Genomic DNA, 26,905 nt, shown 5'->3' with positions numbered 1-26,905 from the left:
AGCTGTAAGCATATGACACAAGGTGACTTCACCCTTACGAGGCTGCAACCTTTATATTCCTAATGGAGGGCAGTCCGGACTCAGGATTATTCCAAATTTACTAAAATGGCCATCTTATTTTATTCTGACCAAAGAACCCCTCTAACCGACCGAAAGTTTGACAGGGGAAGGGTGGTGTGGTAATTGAGCAATCACCCCAGATGACCGTGTTAAACTTAATTAAAAAAATGTTAAGATCCTGTGGAAGGAAGGGAAAACGTTGAAAAGAGCTTTAACAGCTACGGTTATTCCCATACACAAAGGTCGAACAGAACTAGGCTTCAAGCTGAGACGCATTCGGTTCCGTTTCGATTAAAAACTTTAACCTTTTCGAAGAGAGCTAGTTTAACTTGTTGAACTTGTTAAAATAGCGTCAAAAGAACAACAAGGGAGAAAGGGGAGGGAAGAGCTTGAGTCTAGTTTACGCCAAATGGGTCGTCCTTATTCTATTCCCCTCTTTTAAGACCCCCTTCGCCTTCAACACCGCATTACTATAAAGAAGCCACACTTTCCCTCTCAGGTACCCAACTTCCCCCCCAACTCCCCCTCTCTCTCAACTTACGACTTTTCCTTTTCTTTTATATCCTGAATTCTTTCTCCTTTTCTTTTTCTTGTTCCCCTCTTGAAATTCTCTATTATTTTGAGGGAGTATAAGAAGGCAAACTGGGATGCTCGAATTGTAGGCTGAATTGGGTGTTTGAAGACTCCTCCTCTCGCTCTTTCTCTTTTCTTTTTGCTTTTTGTTTCCAGTTGAGTGTTTTTGTTAAGCTGCTTCAGAGGCCTCTTGGTTTTCAGCCGTTTTCTTAGTTGGATTCCTCTCTCAAGGATGGAGAAGCTTAATTTTGTAAAGAATGGTGTGCTTAGATTGCCTCCTGGATTCCGCTTTCATCCTACGGATGAAGAGTTAGTGGTTCAGTACTTAAGACGAAAGGTGCTTGCTTGGCCGTTGCCTGCCTCTATCATTCCTGAAGTTGATGTTTGCAAAGCTGATCCTTGGGAATTGCCAGGTTGGTTACTTAAACATAACACAAGCACAACTTGGAGAACTCAGTCATAAAATTTGGTTTCTTTAATAAAACCTCAAAAGAGCAGCATGAAGTAGATTGTCATTTACAGCCCAATCACTTTGTTCTGTAGCTAGAGCTAACTTCTTGTATCAATTGTGGAAGTAGCGTGCTGACATAGTTTTAAATGTAACAGCTCTTTGAGCTGCTAACACATAATAAGCCTGCAGGACAAATTAGATGGTCTGATACAGTAGGTCTCTGTGTGTGTATTACCAGGTGATTTGGAGCAAGAGAGGTATTTTTTCAGCACTAGAGAAGCCAAGTATCCCAATGGGAATAGATCCAACCGAGCCACAGTCTCAGGTTATTGGAAAGCAACCGGAATTGACAAACAAATTGTAACTTCTAGGAGCAACCAAGTTGTGGGCATGAAGAAAACTCTGGTTTTTTATAGAGGAAAGCCCCCACACGGATCTAGGACCGATTGGATCATGCATGAATATCGCCTTGTTAGCGCTGAGACAGCAGCCTGCAATGCCCCACAAAAGAAGAACCAAACTCAGGTAAATTTTCAGTCTTGCGCATTTTTGTTGCTTTATTCTTATATATTACTACTACTTGTAGGTATTGAGATAGGGGTTTAGCTGCATAATTCAAGCCTCTCATCCACGAACACATTTCCAAAACTCTGGAGTCATGTTTTACACCTAGTAGTTATAATAATAATTGGCATCACATTGTTGCTTTAATTATGCTATATATGTTGGTCAATCAACTTAATGATAATTTTGTGTTAAAACTTCTGCAGAGCCATGTGGTGCCAATGGAAAATTGGGTGCTGTGTCGCATATTTTTGAAGAAAAGAAGTGGTACTACTAAAAATGATGATGATAGCATGCAATCTTGCAACGAAAACGGAGCTCGTAAAGTAAGGACAAGCAGGCCTGTTTTCTATGATTTCCTGACCAAGGACAGGACTGACTTAAATCTTGCCCCTTCTTCCTCGTCCTCTGGCTCTAGTGGGATCACAGAAGTTTCCAATAATGACACAGATGACCACGAAGAAAGCAGTAGTTGCAATAGTTTTCCTTATTTTAGAAGAAAACCTTAAAACCCACAATTCACACTTGCTTTTCGTGCCTGTACCACTAGTTGTGCTTCTGATCAGCCAATCAGAATAACCCCTTTATCAAACAAAAGGAAGAAAAAAAAAAGAAGGAAAGAGAAATCTAGTGTTTGGTAATGTAAGTCTTTGCGTCTCTTTGTCTGTGATTGTCACGCAACAGAAAGAGATATCAAGAGAAAGAAAGAAAGAAAGATAGAATTCGGCATTAACTATTATATGAAGAGCAAACTCTCTTAAACACTTCGTGCCCCTTTGTAATGAATCTCCGAATTTCAAAAGTCCTCTTTTTGGCATTTTGCAAATGTTTTCAACAAACATGCTATTATTCAAGTTCAAAGTTGCTTTGCAGAACATGCAAAGCAAGTTCTTTACAAAAAGGCAACTAGTTTTTAAGAGAAGAAAATGCAAGAGGCGCAGAGAAGAGAGAGTGGATGACAGAAGGAAAAAAGATAAAGGCGTATAATAACATATAATTTAAAGCTTTGGCAAAAGCAAAATCCTTTTTTGGGAGAACAAGAATAAGCATAAGATCTTTGCAAATCAGCATTTGCACGAGGTTCCCTTCTCCCTTCCGGCAAGGGTAAAATCACTTGAAAAGAAAAGGAAACAAAAGAACCCAATTCCCTTCGGCACTATTTCACAATGGATGGAATCTCCAAGCAATCCTGAGCCGGCACCTAGTTCCAATCTTCCTGTACACTCCAATCCGTTGTATATCATTGAAAAACGAGCAAATTCTGTGCCAAGAAACAGAAACAGACATTCTGGGTATATTTTTTTCAGCATTTGTAACCATTGTCGCACACTCAACACTCATATAACAATAACAAGAAACAGGACGGAGTGTGTCTAAGGTTGTAGGAAAACAGGGTTAACTAATATTGGAATTTACAAGACTAGTTGGTGGAAGTAGGGAGACTTAAGTTATCGAGATTCTTCACCCAGGATGGCGGAATTTAACAATGAGCCTGGGGTCCCATCCAACTGTTCCCATAGCCCAAAAAATTGATCTTATGACTTTTTAGTTGTCAAGCATATGATTTTCTTGCAAAGATTAAACACACACCGTAAAACAAGTTAATCATCAGATGATGACCTATTAAGTTCCTTGTACATAAAGAAATGTAGACCCTCTAATAACTTGTACCCAATAGAAAACATTCTCGCCATTTGAAAATTTGTTAGCGAAGGGATTTTAGCAGTAAGATTCTCCCACTACTGTCCAACTACCCTGCAGGTTTGACTCCAATAATATATATACCAAAATAACATCAGATGTATTATACTTTTTTCACAATTCTTAATCGGGAGGAGTTCCCATTCACTGTGTATATACTACACGTGTCTTGCATGCAAGGAGCATGTCCCTTTTATAGTTGACTTACTCCTGATAATTAACCCATAAGCTGAAAATACAAGTTATCAAATTATGATCATCGTCCATGACTTGGTGATTTATACTGGCAAGTGTAAAAAAAAAATGTTATATAAGGTGGGTTGTCACAGTACACAAAGGGACAAAGATGGATGCGAATGCGATATCGGAATTCATAAACCTGAAAGGTTAAAGAGTGGGCCATGGAGCTTTATAGGATTGCCAAGTGGATGCCAGACAGACTCAGGACGGCATAGATTATACCTTGATTAAGAGTCTAATCGTCCATAATTGAGGAATTGCTATGCCATAACAGGAAGGGAAAAACAAGAATTAAAGTTTAAATTAAGGGGATGACCCAAAAAACCATATATATATATATATATATATATGCCGACCAGAGTTGCTTGTGACAATGGTTTTAGAATCAGCTCAGGCTGTTGGAGTTCTTCACGTCACTTTTGTATATGTATAAATTTCATTTTCATGACAACAATGGGGGAGAGAAAAAGAGAAGGAAATTGGATTGGGTCGTGGGATTGGTGATTTGGGCTTCAACTTGTCAATCACGTGGGGAGTCCCTCTGATAGCCACAAAATGAACAGCTCCAAAACGTTTTGTAGCCTCACCTGGTTAGGTCAATCACTTTAAAAACCGTACCTACCCTTGAGAAAGTACAAGCCCAGTGACTATCACAATGGGTAAACTTGACATTTTAAAAACGCAACACCTTCCGGACTGGGAATGTAATATCAATTATGCAGGTTGACCAGTTCCCAAAAACCAACCACTTTTATGCGATGCTTGTTTGGACAGATTGAAGTTTGAGGGGTTGCTTGGTATCTCTGCAACAAAGACATCTCCAGTATTTTAACCGCATTCAAAACTATATTGTTATCATCTAAATATGATTCTAATCGACCCAAAGAAATGTTATTGTTATGGGACCCTTGCTGTAAATGACCTCAAGAACACCCCCCCTCCCCTCCACAAAAAAATCAACCATTTCTACATTTAAAAGGGGATCCAAAGCCTGAGCATCTCACAAGAAGCTGATGCTGAAAGCTTTTCCTTGAGGAATTGAATTGTAAAGTGGGTAAGTTGCTCTGCCGCACGGCATCTGGCCATAAATAACTCATGCCCTGAAATGAATGCCTAGCTATCGTACTTGAGAAATGAATTCTCTAAACAGCTGAGAATGGTCAATGATATTTCAGGCTGTTGCCCATCCAACAGGTTCCACCATGCATTTAAAATGCTGAGCTCATTATTAACAGAGAGGCGCATGGGATGCCAGCAACGTCCTTGATGGTCGTAAGAGTTTCCAAATATACGCTCTAACCACAGCTAAAGATTCTTTTTCAGCTTCCTGCAAAAGTAATAACATTTTAGTCTTGTTAACTCCACGTAAACCATCAAATATTACATGATGAGCAGCCAGACATTGAAGGTATCATGTGATTGTTACGTGTGACAAGGCAAACTCAATTAATGAAGAATCTCTTAAATTTCAAGAGGTTTAGAGACGTACACAGTGAAGTATTCGTATGTTTATTCTAATTTTTCCAATGTCAGAATCAGTCTTCTGGCCTTTCGAAACACAAATAGCTAGGAGGGGCTCCTCAAACTTTCTTTCGGTGGTGTCGAGTCCACATTTCTATCCAACGTCCAACCCCCCCTGCCTTCAATACCAGAATGGACCACATCGTCTTATAACAGGATTCATGGTTATCTTTGTGATGAGAGTTCGAAAGGCAAAGATTCGTCAACAAATATCATAAGATTCCATCAAACCTTTAAACTTAAAAGAGGGGACCTTACAGTGACACGCTGTTGCCGATGTGGATGCATAAATCTGCACCGGGAGCTCCATCATCAATTCGATCAAAAATCAGCTTTATCATGAATGTCCCTATCAACAGCCCATACAAGCAAACCAGCAGCTGCTGAATTTTAAGAATGACAACTTTTCAATCAACCCTTCCTAACATATCAAACTTCATCCTTTGACATAGCAGGCGATCTTATTGAGGTTACACTTATAAAGGGTATTTGATTATTTCATTAGAAACCAAGTTTCGATATTTCATTGACCAGCTAGTGTCGCATTAAGGTGTTCTTAAGAGGATGCAAGATTATGATTGACTATGTCCAATGACCAACAAGCTGAATACTCCTACATGCTCAAAAAATTGTTACAGCAATGGTCTTAAACACAAATAAAATAGTGGTCATTGATGATATCCAACCAAATTCAAATCTCAAACTGTTTTTACACCATGAAGCCAATAATCATCAAAATCCTCCTTTGAGGCTCATGTAATCTCTTCCTCATTTTGTCCATTACGTTGCCGGTTCCCCATCTTTCTCACCAGCTACAACATCAGTTGTTTTTGAAGGTGGTTCTGCACATGCCCTCAAAACAGCTTCATTCTGAAAGAAATAAACATTTCCAATATCTCAAAAACATATACATTTTGAAACATGATATCTAAAATACATTAAGCAAAACATATAATTATCCAGGAGTCACAAGTTTTGTCATCAACATCCTGCAAATTCATTGGTATACAGGGTAAACAAAGAGGGTAATTGCAGTAGCCTAGACTCAATTTCAGAGTTCTGCAGCCAAAAAGAAAAGCCCAATTTCATATATGCAAGTTGATATGAACTTTTACAACCATGAAAGAATATAAAATGAATAACATAAAGCAAAGAGTAAAGATATGAAAAGCGTTAAACCCATTCAAGCGACTGCAAAGACACGGCAATTTCATTATAGAGAAATCAGCAGAGTTTGATTTCAGTTTCCTTTACAAGAGGGGTGGGGGTGGGGTGTTGAGATTATCTGGGTTTGATTCCACGGTTTTTTTTTTTTTTTTAATTTTATAAGATTGGTGTTTCTTAAATGGTTATAGATTTGTGGCTTTTCAGCCGGACACCTAGACCTCATAGGAAGTAAAACTGGTGATAGACTAGCTAAGTTCCAACAGCAGCAAATCGAATCTCTGAATCCCTAAACAAAGGCTATGACAGGTTTCTTTCATATAATTATTTGAAGTCATAAGTCTATTTCACAGATACGGAGCATAGAATAGGATTTGAATCCACCATCTGAAGGCCAGTGAAAAGGTCATGTACTTAAGTTTACCAAAATAATGTTGTCTCAAACAATGACATGTTTGTAACTGAATAATTTCTTCTTTGCAGATGGTAAAAACTCAAGGAATGTTTAGATGCAAGCAAAAGAATAGGAGAAAAAAATAAAGGTCCAGATATAATACATGCTGATTCGCTTAACTTAGTACCCGCATGACAACAAATTGATGGCAGGTTGGCAACTGACAACCTAGTGTTAGAAACCTAAACCACATTATGTCCATGTAGCACAGATTCAATCATTCAACCAGTCAAAGTTTTAGATATAGTGTAAACATGTTGCAGGGCCACCCGAATCCAGTACTATTTCTTCTTCAGTACTCGAGATTTACCATCCCTTTTCTGAATCCTTGGGTTCAAAACACTCAAGTTCATTGATCAAACACATCTAGTGCCAGCCTATGTCTGTAAGTCCCTTAAAACAACCCAAACAGATCTTCAACTCTCAAAAATTTGTTCTACATCACAATTGAATATCCCAATGCCAATTGCCATGAAATAGAAGAACAAGTTTCTGTGGACTAAAGAAGAGGGACGCACACACAAACACAAAGAGGAAAAAATCACTCTTGAAAACCCTTAAGAGCAAATCCAGATTAACAAAATTCTAAACCAAATGAAATTAAACTCTCCATGCCATCTCTAATGGGGTATGCAAAACTTGCAACTACAGTCAGCGTCTGAGCCCAAATATATATAGGTCTAGATGTAAAAAACTGTCAATGTCTACTTGAACCTTGTATCTTGTAGGTGAAAACCTTCCCCCACAATGTATATTTGCCTTGAATTCTAACTAGTTCCCAAGAAGCAATTGAATCAATTCAGGAACCATTATCATCGCTATCCAAGTAGAAAATAGTTTTGGCATAAAAAAGATTAAGCATTGAAACGATAAGAACATGTGTAAACAAGCTAAAAATATAAACCCTAAAAAATAAAAAAAAAAAAGAGACAAAAAGGTAAGAGTTTTAGGACCTGCCAAACGCGATGGAGACGTTTCTTGGCGTTGGCTTTGCGGTAGAAGTGAGCTTAATTCTCTTCCAAACGAGGCCTCCGGAGTCGTGCTTTTTCACTATCTCCATCACTCTTGTTCCCCAAAATGCTCCTATTCCCCCTGCCATCTCTGTCGTCCACTCTCTCCTCCGCTTCCCTCAGCTCACAACTCTTTACCATTTTCCACCGGGAAAGTGTTTCGAAATACACAAAGCCCATACTCTGGATTTGGGCCGATCCATAAACAAAGGCCTCATACTGATACCCATTGACCCCATCTCCCACACTATTAGTTAGGAAAGCCGTGCTTATAGCTTTTAATGACTTGACACTAGTGTTTCTTTTTTCTTTTTGGGCTGGTTGGGGTGGGGGGGAAGGGGTTGTGGATGTAGGGGGACGTATACAAGCAGACAATTAAAGTATTTTTGTGTAACATGCGAGAATTATCATTATATATTGGCATTAATGGAGTAGGGATAACAACTATTTATCAATTAGCTAAGTTATTCTGGGAAGGTTTTACTGTTGGTAAAGAGATTGCAATTAAACCTATCTAGTTGTGGAATCGGATTGGATGCAGCAATCGTTGCTCAATTTTTGAGGGAGGGTGTGGTGACATCTCATTCATGTGCTATTCTAATTTATGATTGTATTGCTTTGATCCAAGAAGGTTAGGTGAGGGATATTCGTCATATATTCAGAAAAACAATATGTGTACAGATTTCCTTGCTAACTTGGCTCAATATTGTCCTTTGGAACGACTAGGGGTGTGCATTGGTCGGTTCGGTCGGTTTTCGGTCGGTTTTGACGAAAAACCGACTAAAAAATTTTTGAGATATAACCGACCGAACTGCTATAGTATAAAGTCGGTTTCGGTCGGTTTCGGTCGGTTTTTTATGATAAGATCAATGGGTTCACTTAGGTTGATTTGGACTAAAATAAACTAAAATGGTTAAAGATTAATGGCTAAAATGACTCGTGGGAGACTGGGAGTGGGGCAAGCTCAGGCCGGCAGGGGGGAATCGCGGACTCGTGGCGGGGGGGCAGGGGGGAATCGGGACTCGTGGGAAGGGGGCCGGGGGAATCGGTAGGAGTGGGAGGGGGAGCCGGGGGGAATCAAGTCGGGTCCGTCGAGGGGGGACTGGGAGCCTGGGAGGGGGGCCGGCTGGCCAGGGAAATCATTCAATCAACACAACAATCAGGAGTCGGGGGGGGGGGGGGTCGTGGGGAAATAGTAAGGGGGGGCCATGGGTAGCCGGGGGGCTCAGTTTTTTCGATCGGTTCGAGGGGAAAGGATTCCCCCGACGACCGAGCAGATCAGTCGACGAGGCCAATCGGCACAACCGACGATTGCAAAAACAACCGTCGGTTACAATAACCGACGGTTGCAGTCGGTTGGGTGGTTCCAACCGACGCTGCTCTCCCCTAGAACGACTACCTTGATAATCCACTTTAGATTTGCGTCCGTTACTTGTTAGGACAAGATAGGTTCTCTTAGTCTAAGAAGTTAAGCAGGTTTTTTTTTTTTTTTTCCGGTTCTTATATACCTAGAAAAAACAACTAAGTTATTATTTCCCTTATTAAGTTTTTTTAAATAATTCAACCATCCAATGATAATTCATTTTCACCTTACTTTTTTTATTGCCGTCCAACTAAAAGAAAATATTAAATCTAATAATTTTCAAGTTAGAATGATGAAAATCAATCTTTTGTGGTCCATGAACAATATTGTCAGTCATGCTTTCAAGATTTAGTACTATATGCCTAAGGTCGGTTTCGATGTGCAGGGTAGTTTGATGGGAGACGTTCCCTACTGTGTTGACCATCTTAATGGATCCAATGCCATTTAGGGGAGTTAATGCGACGGGAAAGAGCTTTTACTACACTATTCTGCATATACCAATTAAGATCTAAATAAACTAACTAAACTAAATAAACCTTGCTCGTCATAATTTTTTGATGGTCTTAATGCCATATGAGGCCACAGTCCAAATTTGGTTTGCTTTCATGTCATTCATTTCGATTTTCACAACTTCTTTTAATTTATTGAAATCAATGTCTAACATTGCTTCCTCACACGTAGTAGGTTCATCATATTAATAATTCTATTATATAAAGTTATTTTATTACATTTTGAATACTAAAATCGTTAAATCTTTGTGTTTTTTAAGTTGGTTTTAGGTAGTTTTTATATTTTTTTATTAATAAGTTTAAAGCATATTAACCTACTCTAATGCAAGTAATTCTAGCTAAATTTCATGTTAAAAGTCCTAATTTGAGTCATTACTGATTTACTCTTGTTTTGGAAGGTTCTCAAGTGCACAAAGTTAATGGATGATGAATTGTGCAAGAATGGCTAGGTGCAGACTCTTATTGAACATGTTGCGGTATTTTTGGCATAATTCGCACTACAGAAGTCTAATCAATATGATTCTTAAACCATTAGAAAACTAAGAGGCAGAACCACAATTTTTGTGATCCATTTTGCCCATATTATCCTTGAGGTAGGAGAAAATTACGTTGAAAAAGGAAGGACTGCTATAATTTTTGCACAAGGCAACATGAAGGAGTGGAAGGATGCGGCCTCGAAGACCCAAGGCTGAGGTGCTCTGATGCCACAAGTCCCCATACACTTTCCCAAGAGCTTAGCACTGTGAGGGTCAAGGAAGAAGATCGCGGCACTAGATGCTAAATGTGGCCGAGCTATTGTCTCAATGAGTAAGGTCACGATGCTTTGATGTGTATTAGTAAAAAATCTACATTTTAGGTTTTTAAGTTTAGGGCTTTTTGAGAGATTATAAATAGGATTTTTTTTTATCAAAAAAGAGTAAGACAGAGTGATGGTTTTTTAAGAGAAAAAAGAAGAGTTCTACACAAGAGGAAACGAGAAAAAATCAATGAGGATTAATCAGGATCGGAATCGACAGAAAACCTGTTCCCTTTTTTTTTTCTCTTTCTTTTGTTGTAAACATGAATTATTTTCTTGAGAAAATGTTGTTTGCCACAGAAATGATGAACTAAATTAATTTTTTAGGATTGTGGTGGATTTCAATATGTAATTTGAATATTTTTTTTATTTATTATGAATGGATATAGTGATGTTTAATGAATTTTGTATGTTTTGTCTTTGATTGTCTGATTAGCGATTGATTAGTTATGAAAATCTAAATGAAACTTGACAGAGTAATTTTAGATTAGACTAAGTTTTGAATAGCTTGTATTCATGTCACTTAGAAATTAGGTGATTTGACTAGCAATCAGCGTAGACATACACCTAAATGCAACATCAAGTCAAGTTAGAACGTTTGCTTAATGAACCATCTTTAATTGATTACTATAGGTATATATAGTGATGTAGTTAAGTTAGGTATGTGTACAAAGCATCTTAACGAAGACTTGTACATAAGTTTGGATTCTAGGTTAGCAACACTAGCATGAATTTAAGTATTAAGAGAAATGTATTCAAGATGAAATGTTGAATGAATCTATGATCCTAGGCCTTTAATCTATTGCTTTTCTAGTAAATTTCCAACCTTCATTCCTTAGTTTAGTGTTTAACTGAATTTAGTTTTTAATTAATCTTTCAAAAATTAAGTTACTTGGATAAGATTAGTTTATTAAAATTTTAATACTTAGTGAGAATTTATGAGCAAATCCTTGTGGGATATGATATTGGATTTACTGTCTATATTACTTGTTCGATATATATATTTATTTATATTAAATTTACAACAAGTACATCCTTATCCATGAGAAATCTATTATTTTTTGGAACTTGAAATATATTACTAGAAGTTCAGAGTTGTGGTGTACTGTGAGCTTTCGACTACACATCCGATGTAGTCATAGGCTCAAGTTTTATAAAGGTTCCACTTTATGGCTCTTGAACTCTTCAAGCACTCTTTTACTCCCAGTACCCTTTTCCAACAAGAACAATTTCTCTAGAAAGTGATATACTTCAAGACAAACACCTTGTGCTCGATGGGATTATAAAAGTAATATTGAGCAAACTCCTTATGATATCCCATAAAGTTACTTTATTTGACCTTGCTCCAAGGTTGTCATGTTATGCACATTTCTCATAAGTTGTGCAACCTCAAATCTTAATGTATAACAAGTTTAGTCTTTTACCTTTCATATCTTTGCCTGTTGATCCTTGATGCACTGATTCAAACGTTTGGCCTTGTGAAAAGCTACATGCAGCTCTACACTTAGCTCTTGTAACTTCTTTGATAGGTTAGGCTACTATGGGAGGTGTCATCAAAACAGGTTGGGAAACATTGTGTGACGATCCATGAAATGGTGGGGCTCTAGAGAAATCCCTCCTCATGTGCCTTAATTGGCCATAGTAGAAAATAGAGTCTCACGACGCGATGGCATAACCCTTTGTCAAAATTCTCACATAAGGGACATAGTGCAGCTAACTAGCTACTCGGCCCAAAGACCTATTGTCTTGATATGATAACAACCCTCTTATCCTATTGGGTACTCACGCTAACTAAGACATTACCATACTGGGACCCATAAGACTACAAGGCTCTTTATTGGCCCTGTCGGCCTGTGAAGGATGAACCTCGTCCAACATTAACATCCCTTCGGCCTTGATGGCCCTCAATTTTCACCTCCTTGGCTTTCTATCGAGTTGCCCAACTTTTCATGTCCTCATTTCTATCCTCTAAGCACAACCAACTACCGAGGCAGAGGTACTAAATGCCTTATCTCTATCCTCTGAGCATAATCAATTAGTAAGGCATAGGTACCAAATGCTTGTGATGCTATGGCCCCTAAACAGTGGCTTTACTAGACTATCTAAAAATCTTCTGATCCTTATCTCCTCAGTAGAAACAAGGTACAATGCATACAAGGATGGTTGTGTAAATTGGATATCGTATGCTAGGCATTTGTACCAACGCCTCAAACTCGCGACTTTGGTAGCTTATGCGCTAGTTGGAAGAAATTGACTCAAAAATGCTACACTGAAATCCTCTCATGTCGATGGGTTGGAATTAATTGGTTTACTCTTATGTAGAAAATCATACCATAAGTGTACTACATCCTTCAGCTTAAGCCAGCCAACTCCACTAATCAAGCACCAGAACATCCCAGAGCAGTACAAATTTTCTCCATATCATCCAAAAAGTTCTGGGAATTCTCTGTCTCATCAAACTTAAAATATGAGCGTTGTTTCAACTTAAGAAAATTAGGTAAGGAAGCCTCTATAGACACTCATGTAGACTTAGATTGCTATTTGTTATTTTGACCTTGAGAACTGAGAGAGTTACATACAGGTTGTTACCCTTTTAATTGTTGTTGAATGTCATCCAGCCAATTAGCTATTACCTTAATGAACCTATTGGCCCTTTGTAATCCTACGACTATGTTTAGTATGGTTGGCTCTACAACTTGCTGCTCAGTTCTAATCTTTTGACACTGATCATCAGTGGTCCAACTACGGGTGTGTCTGCCCTGTCAAACCTGATGGTTCTACAACGCCTATCACACCCCCTAGTTGTGGGAGTATGTGACCTTGTAGACATCTTGATGGGAGCATCCTACTTGATCGTAGCCTTGGCTGTTGCTCCGGCTTTAGGAGGCATCTTGACCTAAACAAGAGCAAACACTTAACATAGAATGAATAAAAAGGTAGGTTTCTAAATAAACAAAGGAATCTATGTCGTCTCCTATTCATGATTTGTGCTGCGATACATAAAGCACAAACAAAATTCCACATAAAGACCCAACAACTTCACTAACACAAAAACAAAACCTAGGACTGACAAACCTAGTGCTTTGATACAATCTTTGTCAAATCCCGATTTCGGGACCATAATTAGCATAAAAGTTTAATAGGTAAGGCCGATTCGACCTAAGCAAGCCTTAGGAATAGATAGACAATATTCAATGTATAACAATTGCTAAGAAACTAATCTCATCATGATTACCTAACATGACTATATATATATCATGTGCTCAACTCTAGAAGCAGAAATTAGTTCAAAACGTATAGAAATGTATAAGTAAAAGCCATTTCATGGCTAAGTACATAAATATGTATAGTTAAAATCTAAAAAGCTCCATCAAAAGCCTTTGAAAGGACACTTTGGTCTCTTTTGTTTCAAAATGATATTTTTGGCTCCTTGACTATTAACATCGTTAGTTAACTGTTAAAAACAATTAAACCTAACATTATATAAATAATTTAAGAGATAAATACCCTTTATATCATTTTTTAATTTAAGTATATTCTCTTGTTTAAAAATTTTCTAATCGTTTCTTTAAAAACCTTAATAAAAAACCCTAAAAATTTTTTGATTTGAAGGCCTAAAAATTCAAAGCTGTATTTGCCTTGAAAACTAAAAACTTTTTCCTTGAGGTAAAGTTTATCGTCATCAAACTCTTTATTTCTTCAACAATTTAAGATTTTTTTTTCATTGAAAAGTATGTAATAAAAGTATATGTTTTGTTCAATTATGGATATTTCAAATTTGATGGTATCAAGTTAAGAGATTAATTTTTTACTCATGATTGTTGACTACAATGTTTTTTATAATAACAAAACATTCCTTATTCATTGGTGTCTAATCATATTATCTACGTGTGTAAGAGAAAGTTTAAATTCATTTATATATTTGGTATTCATTGATATATTCAATTGCAATATGGGTTAATTAGTAAAACAAACAAAGAAGAAAGAGTTTTAATGAAGACAGATTGGTCTTAATCGATTTAAAAAGATCCTTACTCAATTAAAGCAATTTTGGATGTTACATTAAGGATCGATAGAAAGGTCTTAACTGGTTAACATAAGGTTTAATTAGTTGAAAGGGTACTAGACACCAAACAGAATATTATTAATTAGTTAGCCAAAAGGGTTAATCCATTAACGGTCAAACTTAAAGTATCTAAAAAGTGCCAAAATTTAAACTAAAAATGAAGTTGACCATTGAAGGCCAAAAAGTGAAAAAATTCAAATTTGCAAACATTTTAATCGGTTAAAGCTCATTTCAATCAACTAAAGTTGAAAGAAAAAAAAGCCTTAATTAGTAAAAAAGAGGTCTAACCAATTAAAAGAAGACTATTGAAAAATGCTAGTTAAAGAAGTCTAAAAGCAAACCGTTCTTAATAGGCTAAAGCCATCTCTAGTTGGTTAAATATTGAAGCAGACTACCAGACAAAAAAACTTTAATTGGTTAAAGCTCATATTTAACTAGTTAACAAGGCATTGACAGCAATTTGAAAAGAGTTACTAGAAGACAAAGTAACGACTATTTCTACTCCAAAACTGTTTTTAACGATTGAAAACTGTCCCCCAAGTATTTAAAGAGGTTTAAACAGTCATAAATGATGGGAAAAGCCATCCAAAGTCATTTTGAGCTTAAAAGACCAAAAAACCTTCTCTTTACACTTGTATTTCATCCTATCATTTGTAAAAGTGTTTGAGCTTGAACTTATACATTTTAGATCAACTAGGTGATTAATTGTACTCTATCTTATTCTTATTTCTTGTTTGATTAAAGTTTATGAGGCACTTTAAGAGATTTTTGTAAGGTTTTAGAGCTTGGCTTAGAAGCTCACGTTATAAAAGCTTGGTGGAAGCTGCTAATTTTACCAGTTTTAGTGATGTTGGGTTGAAAATCCTTAATTAGGAAAATCAAGGTAGTGGCTATAGGTCAAGTTGATCGAACTACTATAAATATTGAGTTTTGTCTACTTCTTTTAACTTTTCTTGCTATTCACTAACCTCAACAAGTTTTTAAAACTTTCATCTCATTTCTTCCAAAAGGTTTTAAACTTAAAGGATTTTCTTCAAAAAAAATTTTGTATTATTCACCCTTTCTAGTACTACTTTTGAGACCAACATGTGGTATCAAAGCTTGACCCTTGAGTTTAAGGCTTAACATCTTTAAGGGAATGTCCAAATGGCTACACAAAACACTAATATCGCTAAAAGGCAATCCACAAATAGCCTTCCTCTATTTGATGGATCAAATTATCAATATCGAAGCACTAGGATATCTATCTACATTAGAGTTGTTGACTATGAGATGTGAGATGTAATCACCAATGGTCTTTTCATCCTTACTAGCCTTAATTTAATTACAGGTGAAAAAATTTTCAAATTTAAGGAAGAGTGGACTGAAGTAAAACTAAGAAAAGTACAAATAAACTTCAAAAATATTAACACTCTTCATTAAGCTTTGACCTTGTTGACTTCTTATGTTTTTGATGAGAATAAAATATTCCTCATTCATTAATATCTAACTTCACTATTTAAGTGTGCAGGATTTAATTTTATATCTTTAACAAAGTTAATTGATGGCAAGTCAAGGAGCTTGTTAAGTTTAATAAAGAGTTAATCAGTTAAGAGGGAAAGAACAAGTAATGAACGAAAATAAAACCTTCGTAACTGATTATCAAGGGACTTTAATCAGCTAAGCCATGGCTGTGTGATAAGTTGAAGCAAAACAAAAATATGCTAATGGGTTAAGAGGTTTGGTTAATCAGTTAGAGCATAAGGTCCTAGTATCTTCAAGCGCCAAAAACAAGTTTGAAAATATTATTGATAGGTGAAGGGAGCCAAAATGGAGAAGTTCAAAATTTAAAGATCTTCCAGTTGATTAAAGTTGATTTTAATCAGTTATGGCTAAAAGAAGTAAAGCCCCAATCAGTTAATGAAAGTGTTGACCAATTAGAGGAAGACTGCTGTGTAGAGATATGAAAATAGAAAGTTTGTAATTAGTTAGAGCTTGCCATAACCAGTTAGAGGAAGTCTACTAAAGAAGAGAAGTTTTAAGACATAGAGCTCTTAATTAGTTAGAGCCTTCTGTAATCGGTTATAGCAAAAAACATAGTAGTAGGATAGTGCAAAGTAGAGAAGCTGTAACCAGTTAGAGTTACCTATAACCAATTAGTCAAATTTTGTCTATCTTTTTGAATTTAAACACTAGAGGATAAAATAATGGCTAGAAGTGCATCAAAGTTGTTGCTAACGACTAAAAACTATCTCCAACAGGAAAATCTGACTCTCCAAGTATAAAGGAAAGCTCCAACGGTCAAAGAAGCAAGATTTGATGAGAGAATAACTACTTTGAGAAATAAGCAAAATATTTTTCACAAAAAACACTTGTCTTTTATTCCATATCTAGAAAAAGTGTTTGAGCTTGATTGTAATTTATCTAGACTTATAAAGGTACTTAGTTGTACTTCTTTTTTTCTTTTTCTTGAAAAATTAAAATGTGGGAAGCATTTTAAAGCTTGTTGTAAGGGATTAGAGCTTGGGTTAGAAGCTCACCTTGTAAAAGCTTGGTGGTAGCTGTTAATTCCATTGGTTCAGTGAAGTTAGGTTGAAAATCCTAGATTAGGACATCAAGGTAGTGAATGTAGATCAATGGGACTGAACCACTATAAATGCTCTTACATTGTCCATTTCTCATTACTCTTCCTTACTTGGTGTCTTGTAATTTTAATAAGTTCTAGTCCTTCTTTTTATCTAGTTGATTAAGTGCTCTTTAAGCTCTAAAAGGCTGAGCAAAAAATTTTTAGTGCTATTCAACTCCCTCTATCACTCAAACAGGGCCAATAGACCTCTATTGAATTTAACAAAATTTTTCGTTATAGCATAACCAAAGAAATTTAAAAAAATCTTAGGATCATCCATAAGGGGACGTCTCAAGTTAAGGAGTCCAAAGTCACCCTTCTCACTCATAACTATGGAATGTTAAAAATGGAACCTAGTGAGGACATAACCAACACGTATGATCAATTCACCAACATAGCCAATAAGTTTAACTAGCTTAGGATAGCAATACTTGAAGATGAGTTATTGAAAATGTTACTTAGAAGCTTACCAAAAAGTTAAAAGTTGAAAGTGACTACCATCCAAGAAGCTAAAGAGCTCAACAAAATAGTCTTGATGAATTATGTGGTTCACTTCTCACACATGAGTTGGAAAAAAAGGAAAAAGTAGGAGTCTAAGGAGAAAATGAAAAATCTTGCATTAAAAGTGAGCTCATTTGAAAAAAATTTGAAAATTCTCATAAGTGATGATGATGAAGAGTTGGCTATGATAACTAAACAATTCAAGAAGCTCAAGGGACAAAGAGATGAGATTTGGATGAAAAAAAGAAAGAAAGGATAAAGGGTTTTTGTGGAAGAACAAATATAAGAATGAATTCAACAAAAAAGATGAAGTTGTGTGCTTTAAATGCAAAAGACCTAGCCACTTTAGGTCTGAATGCCCATTGCTCAAGGAAGAATCGTCAAAGAAGATCAAGAAATCAAAGAAGGTAATGGTGACTGCATCATGCTCAAATAGTGATTCTTCAAGTTTAAAGGATAAGAAAGAAAAAGTGGAAGAAAGAGCAAACTTTTTCCTAATGGCAAAAGATGAAGAACTTAGGGTAATATCCAACTTATGTGATATTTCATATGATGATGTTCAAGATGAGTATGATTGCTTAAATGCTGAATTTGAAAAGTTAGCTTTGAAATACAAAGTTTTGAGAAAGAAAGCCATATCATTGGATGATGAATTAGAGAAAATCAAGCATGATTTCAAATTTGCTTTTAATCAAAGAAATGTTTTTCGAATTGAACTTGAGCATTCCAAATAGATTTTGAATCTTTGAAGTTGAAACTAAAGAGCAAAAATGAAGCTTGGCATTGGATGAAAATATTGCTCTCAAAGTTTCAATAAAAGAGAACTCAAAACTGAAATTTGATTAAAAATGAAAGACTAAAGAAAAATGCAATTTTTAGAAAGAACAATGATGCATCTTCATGTCACTATTATGTATGTGACAAGAAAGGTCATCTATTTTATGATTGTTATCATAAGGGAAATAACTTCTCAAAAACCAAATTGGTTTAGGTGCTCAAAGGTTCATATATGCCCATTTAACCTCCCAAGACCTAGCAGAACATGGGTACCTTTAATGAAGAATTGAAAATTTGTTTTGTAGGTTGAGCAAAAGCATAAGGAACAATGTTTGAAAGCTCAGTTAAAGAAGAGGCAACCTTTGTATTTGGATTGTAACTACTTAAAGCACATGACTAGGAATGAAAAATTATTTGCTATGTTTGATAAGAAGAAGAGTGGTGGTGTTTCTTTTGGTAACGACTCAAAAGGTATTATCCAAGGAATCGGAACCATTGATAAGACTTCTGAAACTGAAATCAAGCATGTTTTATTTGTTAAAGGATTAAAGTACAACTTGTTAAGCATTAGTCAACTTTGTGATAAAAGATTTAGAGTTTGCTTTGATTCCCGTGGACGTCAAGTAATTGATATTGATAATAACAAAGTAATATTCATTAGTAAAAGAATTGTGAATATGTATGTGATCTTTCTTGATGAGATTGTGCTTCAAAATGAATCTTGTCTTATGGCTAATGATGTTTATGATAGTTAGCTGTGGCATAGAAGATTAGCACAAGCTAGTATGCATACTATTTCAAAACTTTCAAAAAATGACTTAATTATTGGACTTCCAAAGATCATTTTTGAAAATGATAAAGTCTATGATGCATGTTAATTTGGAAAACAGGTAAACAGCTTTTTTAAGCCAGAGAAAGTGATTTTAGCTTTTAGACCACTTGAATTATTGCACATGGACTTGTTTGGACTAATAGATATTGTTAGTATGAGAGGCAAGCCATTAGCTTTGTTATTATTGATGATTACTCTAGATATACTTGGACATACTTTCTTGCTCATGATGATGATGTATTGCCTACTCTCATTAATCATTGTAAAAAAGTTCAAAATGTTAAAGAGCTTTCCATTATTAACAGTAGAAATAACCATGGTGGAGAGTTTAAAGGTGTTGATTTTGAAACTTTTTGTAATGAAAATGGTTTGGAACATAATTTTCAACCCCTAAAACTCCACAACAAAATGGAGTTGTTGAGAAAAAGAATAAGATTTTAAAAGAAATGGCAATAATAATGCTTTATAAAAACAACTTGCCAAAATATTTTAGGGCTAAAGTTGTTAACACAACAACCTATATTTTTTCTAGAGTTTCCATTAGGCGTATCATTTTAAAGACTCCTTATGAGCTTCATAACGGAAGAAAACAAACATTTCACATTTAATGAGTTTTGGATGCAAATGTTTTATTTTAAATAATGAAAAACACACCTTGGGAAAATTTAATGCTAAGAGTGATGAAGCTATTTTCTTAGGCTATGCATTGAACTTTAAAGCATATAGAGTGTTTAATAAAAGAACTTTAGTTATTGAAGAGTCTATTCATATTGTTTTTGATGACACTAATGTTGCACCAAGAAAGGTTGTGCTTGATGATGATGTTGTAGATAATATTTAGAAGAAAATGAAAAAGATGTGCTTGGAAAACAAAAAAGATAATAAAGATAGCTCCAAGGAAAGAGATGAAGAAGAACCAACGTTGATGATTAATGTCACCTCCCCAATAATGCTTCAAGCACTACCCATTCACCTTAAGTGACTTGTTAGTCGAACCATCAACAAGTTCCACTACCCCATATGGAAACACTCTCGACACAAAAAATAATCCCAACCACCTTGACTTTAACTTTCTAGGAAATAACTTCAGTCAAGTGTTAAATATCAACACATTCTCGCTAGCTCAAATCGATGCTCAACAATCCTTCTGTCATGCCATTTATAGTTTTTTCTTTATATATCTAAGCATTTCGATAGGCATCTAATTTGATCTTGTCCATCTTATTAAGTTAAATCAAACACTTTTCACCAGCTGCTTCCAAGTCAAAGTTCAATTTCTTTATTGCCTAAAAATCTCTATGCTCCAACTCAACTGGAAGATGACATGCCTTGCCAAAGACTAGACGATATGGAGACATACCAATGGATGTCTTGTATGTGATCTTATACGCCCATAATGCATCATCAAATTTCTTAGCCTAGTTCAACCTCGATGGATACACAACCTTTTCTCAAATTCTCTTGATCTCTCAATTTGATATTTTGGCTTGTCCATTTGTTTGGGGTTGATACACAATTGCCACCTTACGAGTCATTTCATATTATGCAAGTAGAGATGTGAAATATTTATTGGAAAAGTGGTTACCTTCATCACTCATTATTGCCCTTTGTATGCCGAATCTTGTGACAATATTCTTCCCTATAAAATTTAACACCACTTAAGCATCATTTGTGTGCAATGTTGAGGCTTCCACCCATTTCGAGACATAATCAACAGCCAATAAAATATGGCAATTGTTGATCGAATAGATAAAAAGTCCCAAGAAGTCAATCCCCTAAACATCTAATATTTCCACCTCTAAAATGCTATTGAGTGGCATCTCATGACGTCTTGAAATGTTTCCCACTTGTTGATACCAATCACAATGCAAAACAAAACTGTGAGCATCTTTAAAAAGTGTCAGCCAATACAAACTTAACTGAAGAACTTTGGCTACTATTCTATCTCTTCCAAAATGCCCCCCATAATCTGAAGAATGATAATGAATCAAAATGTTTCAACCTCCTCCTTTAGAATGCACCTTTTCAAAACTCTATCTGCACATTGCTTGAATAAAAATGGTTCATCCTATACAAAAAATCTAACACCATAAAGAAATTTCTATCTTTGATAAAAATTTAAATTAGGAGGGAGGAGTTTAATCAAAATATAGTTCACATAATTGGCATACTGAGGTAATCTTTTGTAATCAACATTTAATAATTGCTCATTAGGAAAATTCTTTTCGATCAAAGTCAAATCCTTACTTCGGTTGTCATTCTCCAACCTTGACAGATGGTTTGCTACTTGATTCTTTGAGCATTTTCTATCTCTAATTTCTAATTCGATTTCTTGTAGCAAAAATAACCACCTTATTAACCTTGGCTTGGCATCTTTCTTAGTAATCAAATACATAATTGTTGAATGGTTAGTATAAACAATAACTTTCATGTCAATCAATTAAGAATGAAACTTGTCAAATACTTAAAAATCTGACAATAATTCTTATTCAATAATAGTCTAATACATTTGATTTTCAATCATGGTTTTACTAACATAATATATAGAATGAAAAATTTTAGGTTTTCTTTATCTTTACATTGCACCTACAACATAGTCATTAACATCATACATGAGCTCAAATGTGAATGACCAATCAAGAACTATAATAATGGGTGTAAATGTCAATATCTTTTTCAATTCTATAAATGCAGCATGACATGTATCATCAAATGTAAAGAAAAGATCCTTTTCCAAGAGGTTACATAAAAGGTTAGCAATTTTAGAGAAGTCCTTAATGAATCGTTGATAAAAACCGGCATAACCAAGGAAGCTCCTAATACTTTTTACCAAATTTGGTGGTGGATGCTCCTTGATTGTCTCTATCTTTTCTTTGGCCACCTCCAATCCTTTGCTTAAAACCTTATGACCAAGAACGATACCTTCTTGTACCATCAAATGGCATTTTTTCCAATTTAGCACTAGGTTTGTTTCTTCACATCTTCTTAAAACCTTATCAAGATTTAAAAACATTCATGAAAATTATTTCCAAAAACAGAGAAGTCATCTAGGATATCTTTAATGTTTTCTTCATCATATCTGAAAAGATAGCCATCATGCATCATTCAAATGTGGGTGAAGCATTGCAAAGTCCAAATGGCATCCTCTAAAAAGTGAAAGTGCCATAAAGGCAAGTAAAAGTTGTTTTCTCTTAATCCTCTAGAGTAATTACTATATAATTGTATCTAGAATACCCATCGAAGAAAGAATAAAACTCTTTTCCAGCTAGCTTATCCATCATCTAATCAATAAACAGTAAAAGAAAGTGATCTTTCCTTGTGGCTTTGTTGAACTTTCGATAATCCATGCAAACTCTTCATCTAAGTACAATCCTCATGGGGATGAGCTCATTGTTCTCATTTGCAACCACTGTCATCCTAATTTTTTTGGTACGCATTGCACCAAAATTACCCATGCACTATCCAAAATGAGATAGTTGATGCTAGCATCTAGCCATTTAATGACCTCTTTCTTCACCACCTCTTTCATGATCGAATTCAATCTTCTTTGATAATTTATAATGGTTTTGTGATAAGCCTTCAACAAAATTTTATGCATACATATCGAAGGACATTTCCCTGTTTTATCTACAATTGTCCATGTTAATGTTTTCTTATGCTATCTTAGAACTCTCAGCAACTTATCTTCTTACTTGTTAGTTAAAGCAGATGAAACAATAACAGGAAGAATGGACAAATTCCCAAGATATGCTTACCTCAGATGATTTAACAATGGTTTGAGCTCTAACTTAAGAGGTTATTCAATAAAAAGGTTTACTAGTGATAATGAAGAAGATGAAAAATCCAGCATCTCAATTTATGTCCCCATGACAAGAGATGAAGCATTCAACACATTTACATATTCCAGGACATCCCCATTCCTTGTTTTAGAATCAACGATCAAGGAAGTTTCAAATGGGTTAGTAAGGTGGCTTTTCCTAAAAACTGGCTTTCCTTAAAAACTTTATTTGTGACCCTATCAACCACACTCACTCCAAAACACTCATCATAATTGTTAGTAAACTTTAATGCTTTAAAAATGTTAAAAGTTACCGTTTGATCTTACACTCGAAAAAATGCTCTCCCTTTTCCATAGTGATGAATGCTCTAGCAATGTATAAAAAAAAGTCTCTCTAGGATGATAAAAACCTCTTTATCCTCTTCCATATCAAGTACTATGAAATTTGTAAGAAAGATAAATTTATGAACTTTCGCGAGCACATCTTTTACTATACCTCTTACATATGTGAATGTTCGATCTTCCAATTGTAAAGTCACAATAGTATGCTTAATCTCCTCCAAACCCAATTTATTGTAGATAAACAAAGGCATCAAATTAATACTAGCCCCCAGATCACTCAAAGCCTCGGCAAAAAATAATACACCAATAGTTTACAGAATAGTAAAACTGCTAAGGTCCTTAAGCTTCAGAGAAACTTGTTCTGAATAATTGCACTACACTTTTTAGTGAGTGCCACTATATCAAACTTTCCGAACCTCCTTTCCTTAGACAAAATATCTTTTAGAAATTTTACATACGAAGGAAATCTGCTCTAAGGCCTCTACAAAGGGAATGTTGATGCGAAGCTTTTTAAACACTTTCATAAATTTTTGAAACTAGTTCTCTTGCTATTGTTTCTTAAAGAGCTAAGGAAAGGGTAGTGGTAGAGTTACCTTTGCTTCCTTTTCTTAACGCTGCTCACTAGAACTTGCAATCTGTGTCTCACTTTTAACTGTCTTACTTTTTTGTTCAACTTGCTTTTGGTTGCTTTCAACTTCCATACCACTTCTCAAGGTGATGGATTTCACATGTTCTTTACATTCCATCCGTTGATTTACCTTTGTATCATTAGGTAAAGTCCCTCGAGCTCTGTTGCTTATTGTGTTAACGAGTTGACCAACTTGGGTCACAAGGTTCCTTAATGAAGTCTCCTGACTATGTATAAGGAATTTGGTCTTGGCCATGTACTGCATCATCAATCTCTCCATAAATGGTTTCTTATCTAAGATAAGAGCTCTTACTTGCTATTGGAATTCAAGAGGAATATTTAGCGTTAAAGCTGAAGATGATCCCTAATTATTACCCCAAGAGAAGTTTGGATGTTTCTTCCACTTAGGGGTATAAATGTTGGAGTAAGGGTTGTTCAATTGTCTAATCCCCATAAACTGAAGTATCTCTATACTGCTTGGACTCTAATCACTAGCATGCCTATCTTCACAATACTCACAAACTACAAAAGGATTCTAAGCTGAGTTAGCAGTGAAAAAATTAAGTTTTTCAGTTAAAGTTGTGATTTGTGCTGTTAATGCCGAAATGGCATCTACTTCATGAACTCTAACCACTCTCTTATGCATTGATTGCTCTGCCAGCCACTAGTAATTGTTCAATGCCATCTCTACCAATAAGTTGTATACCTCATCAATCAACTTTTCCATGAGAGCTCTTCTCGAAGTGACATCAATAGTGGTTCGAACCTAACCACTCAATCCATTGTAGAACATCTGCACTTAAAGCCACTTTGGGAAACCATGATAAGGGCCATGCTTAAGTAGATCCTTGTATCTCTCCCATGCTTTGTACAACAATTCCGCTTCTAGCTCCATGAATGATGTGATATCATTTCTCATCTTTGTTGTCCTAGTCTAAGGAAAGAATTTGGCAAACAACTTTTGACCAAGGACATTTCATGTTGTAATAGAGCTAATAAAAAATGAGTTCAGCCACACCTTCACTTTGTCCAAGTTTTAAACGAATCTCATCATCTGTGACTCTATTGAGTTTAAAGGTGTCACATATCTCCAAAAAATTTAAGATGTGGGCATTTGGATCATCATTTGGAAAAACCCTAAGCTAGACTGAAGTTTAGATCATGGTGTTGATGGTCAGCTTAATCTCAAAATTTTTGGCTTGAATAGTTAGCCTACGAATGCTCAAAGGAAACCCTTGTACCAAAGGAACAACATAGTCCATTAAGCAATGATTCTCTTCCACTACTTGCTCTTGGACTTGCTATTTAACCTGTGAATCAACCATTGTATCAATCTGAAAAAAAACTTGTTAATTTTCTCATTGTAGTCTACGAAATGTTCTCTTAATCTCTAGATCACAAGATACAGTCTATGGATCACAAAATACAATCTCCAACCCTTTTGCTCTTCTCATACAATGACGGAACATATCTAAAGAACAAAGAAAGAAAAACTTGAATTAATACTAATCTGTTAAATATTAATATCAGCAAAATAAATAAAAAAATAAATCCTCGACAACAGTGCCAAAAACTTGTTGTCAATGTAATACACGCAAGTATATGTATCGAACAAATAATATAAACAGTAAGTCCCTATAGGGATTTACTTTTAATTTTTCACCAAGTAGTAAAATTATGCCATATTAATCTTATTCATGTAACTCGATTTTGTAAAAAATCAATTATGGCTAAATTTAATCAAACATTGAACTAATTAACAAAAACTACAAATTCTCTAGGTAGGCAATAGATTAAAACCTAGGATTATGGGTTCATTCAATATTTCATTTGATATTCGTTTCTCTCAATATTTATATTCATGTGTGGTTATGCTAGCATAGAATCCAAACCTATGTACAAGTCTCTATCAAGATGCTTATACAAATACCTAAGTTAATTGGATTACTATATGTCTATAGTAATCAATTAAATATGGTTCATTAAACTAGTGTTATAATTTAAATTGTTATAATTTAACTATGTATGAGATTTAAGCGTATATCTATCCTAATTACGAATCAAATCTCCTATCCTCTAAGTGACGTGAACATATACTATTAAAAACTTAGTCTAATATAAAATTACTTTGTTGAGTCTCATTAAGATTCACAAATCATTCAATTGTTGGCCAAACAATCAAAAACTTTATGAACAGATTTGAATAAACATAACTATACTCATTCATAATAAATGAAAAAGAAACAAATATTCAGATTACATGTTAAAATCCACTACAATTCTAAAAAAAGTAGTATAGCTTATGATAACTGAAGCAAACGACATGATTTGTTCAAAACAATTCATGTTCACAATAAAAGAAAAAGATATAAAAAAACTAAAGTGAGAAAAAGTTTTCTGTTGAATTCCATCTTATCTTCTCTTGCTTTCTTCACATTTTTCTCTCGTACAAAATCACTCTTTTTCTTTGAAAAAGCTATTGCTCAATCCCTTCTAATTCTTTACTCAAAAAGATATATTTATAAACCATCAAAAAGCCTTAAAAAATTAAAGTCTAAAATACAAAGAGAAAAAATAGCTGCACTAGTGCCATGATGCAGACCAGTCTGTTTCAATGCTTTTTGCATTCTAGTGCCACAGCACTGGCCATTCAAGGCTGTTGCACCGAGTCCTCTATTTTTCCCTTGCGTAGGCTGTTACAATGCTTGGGGATTTTGACAAGGTTTTTGACCATGATCTAATCAGAACTAGGAAAAATGGTAAACATCAAAGTTATAGCCTTTCCTTTCAATGTTCCTATGGTTCATGAATCTCAACAATCAAACTTCTGTAGTGAAAGTTATGCCCAAAATACCACAGCATACTCAATAAAAATCTGCACATAGCCATTCTTGTTTGATTCGCTTTTAGGAATCTTTACACACTTGAGAACCTTTAAAACAAAAACAAAATCAATGATGGCTCAATTTA

The 26,905-nt window shown here is 35.2% G+C and overlaps 2 protein-coding genes and 1 non-coding gene across 3 annotated transcripts; 2 read left to right on the top strand and 1 right to left on the bottom strand.

Moving 5' to 3' along the window:
- Positions 1 to 552: 552 nt before the first annotated feature.
- On the top strand, positions 553 to 2,387 carry NAC083 (NAC domain containing protein 83). Its single transcript, XM_021437837.2, has 3 exons — positions 553 to 1,046; positions 1,323 to 1,609; positions 1,855 to 2,387. The coding sequence occupies exons 1-3, from the start codon at positions 866 to 868 to the stop codon at positions 2,155 to 2,157; spliced, it is 771 nt and encodes a 256-aa protein (XP_021293512.1). The 5' UTR covers positions 553 to 865; the 3' UTR covers positions 2,158 to 2,387.
- Positions 2,388 to 5,756: 3,369 nt separating this feature from the next.
- LOC110419767 (uncharacterized) lies at positions 5,757 to 7,841 on the bottom strand. Its single transcript, XM_021432871.2, is given in 3 exon segments — positions 5,757 to 5,980; positions 7,682 to 7,725; positions 7,728 to 7,841. Coding segments are annotated over 3 exon segments (234 nt in total). The 5' UTR covers positions 7,828 to 7,841; the 3' UTR covers positions 5,757 to 5,890.
- Positions 7,842 to 24,750: 16,909 nt separating this feature from the next.
- LOC149527784 (small nucleolar RNA R71) lies at positions 24,751 to 24,857 on the top strand. The gene has a single exon (XR_016352286.1). It is a non-coding gene; the product is annotated as a small nucleolar RNA R71 (small nucleolar RNA).
- Positions 24,858 to 26,905: the final 2,048 nt, after the last annotated feature.

Source organism: Theobroma umbraticum, unplaced genomic scaffold, assembly GCF_002168275.2.
Source record: "Theobroma umbraticum cultivar Fairchild unplaced genomic scaffold, ASM216827v3 scaffold_30.0, whole genome shotgun sequence".
Lineage (NCBI taxonomy): Eukaryota > Viridiplantae > Streptophyta > Magnoliopsida > Malvales > Malvaceae > Theobroma > Theobroma umbraticum.
This window is presented reverse-complemented; position numbering and strand designations above follow the sequence as displayed.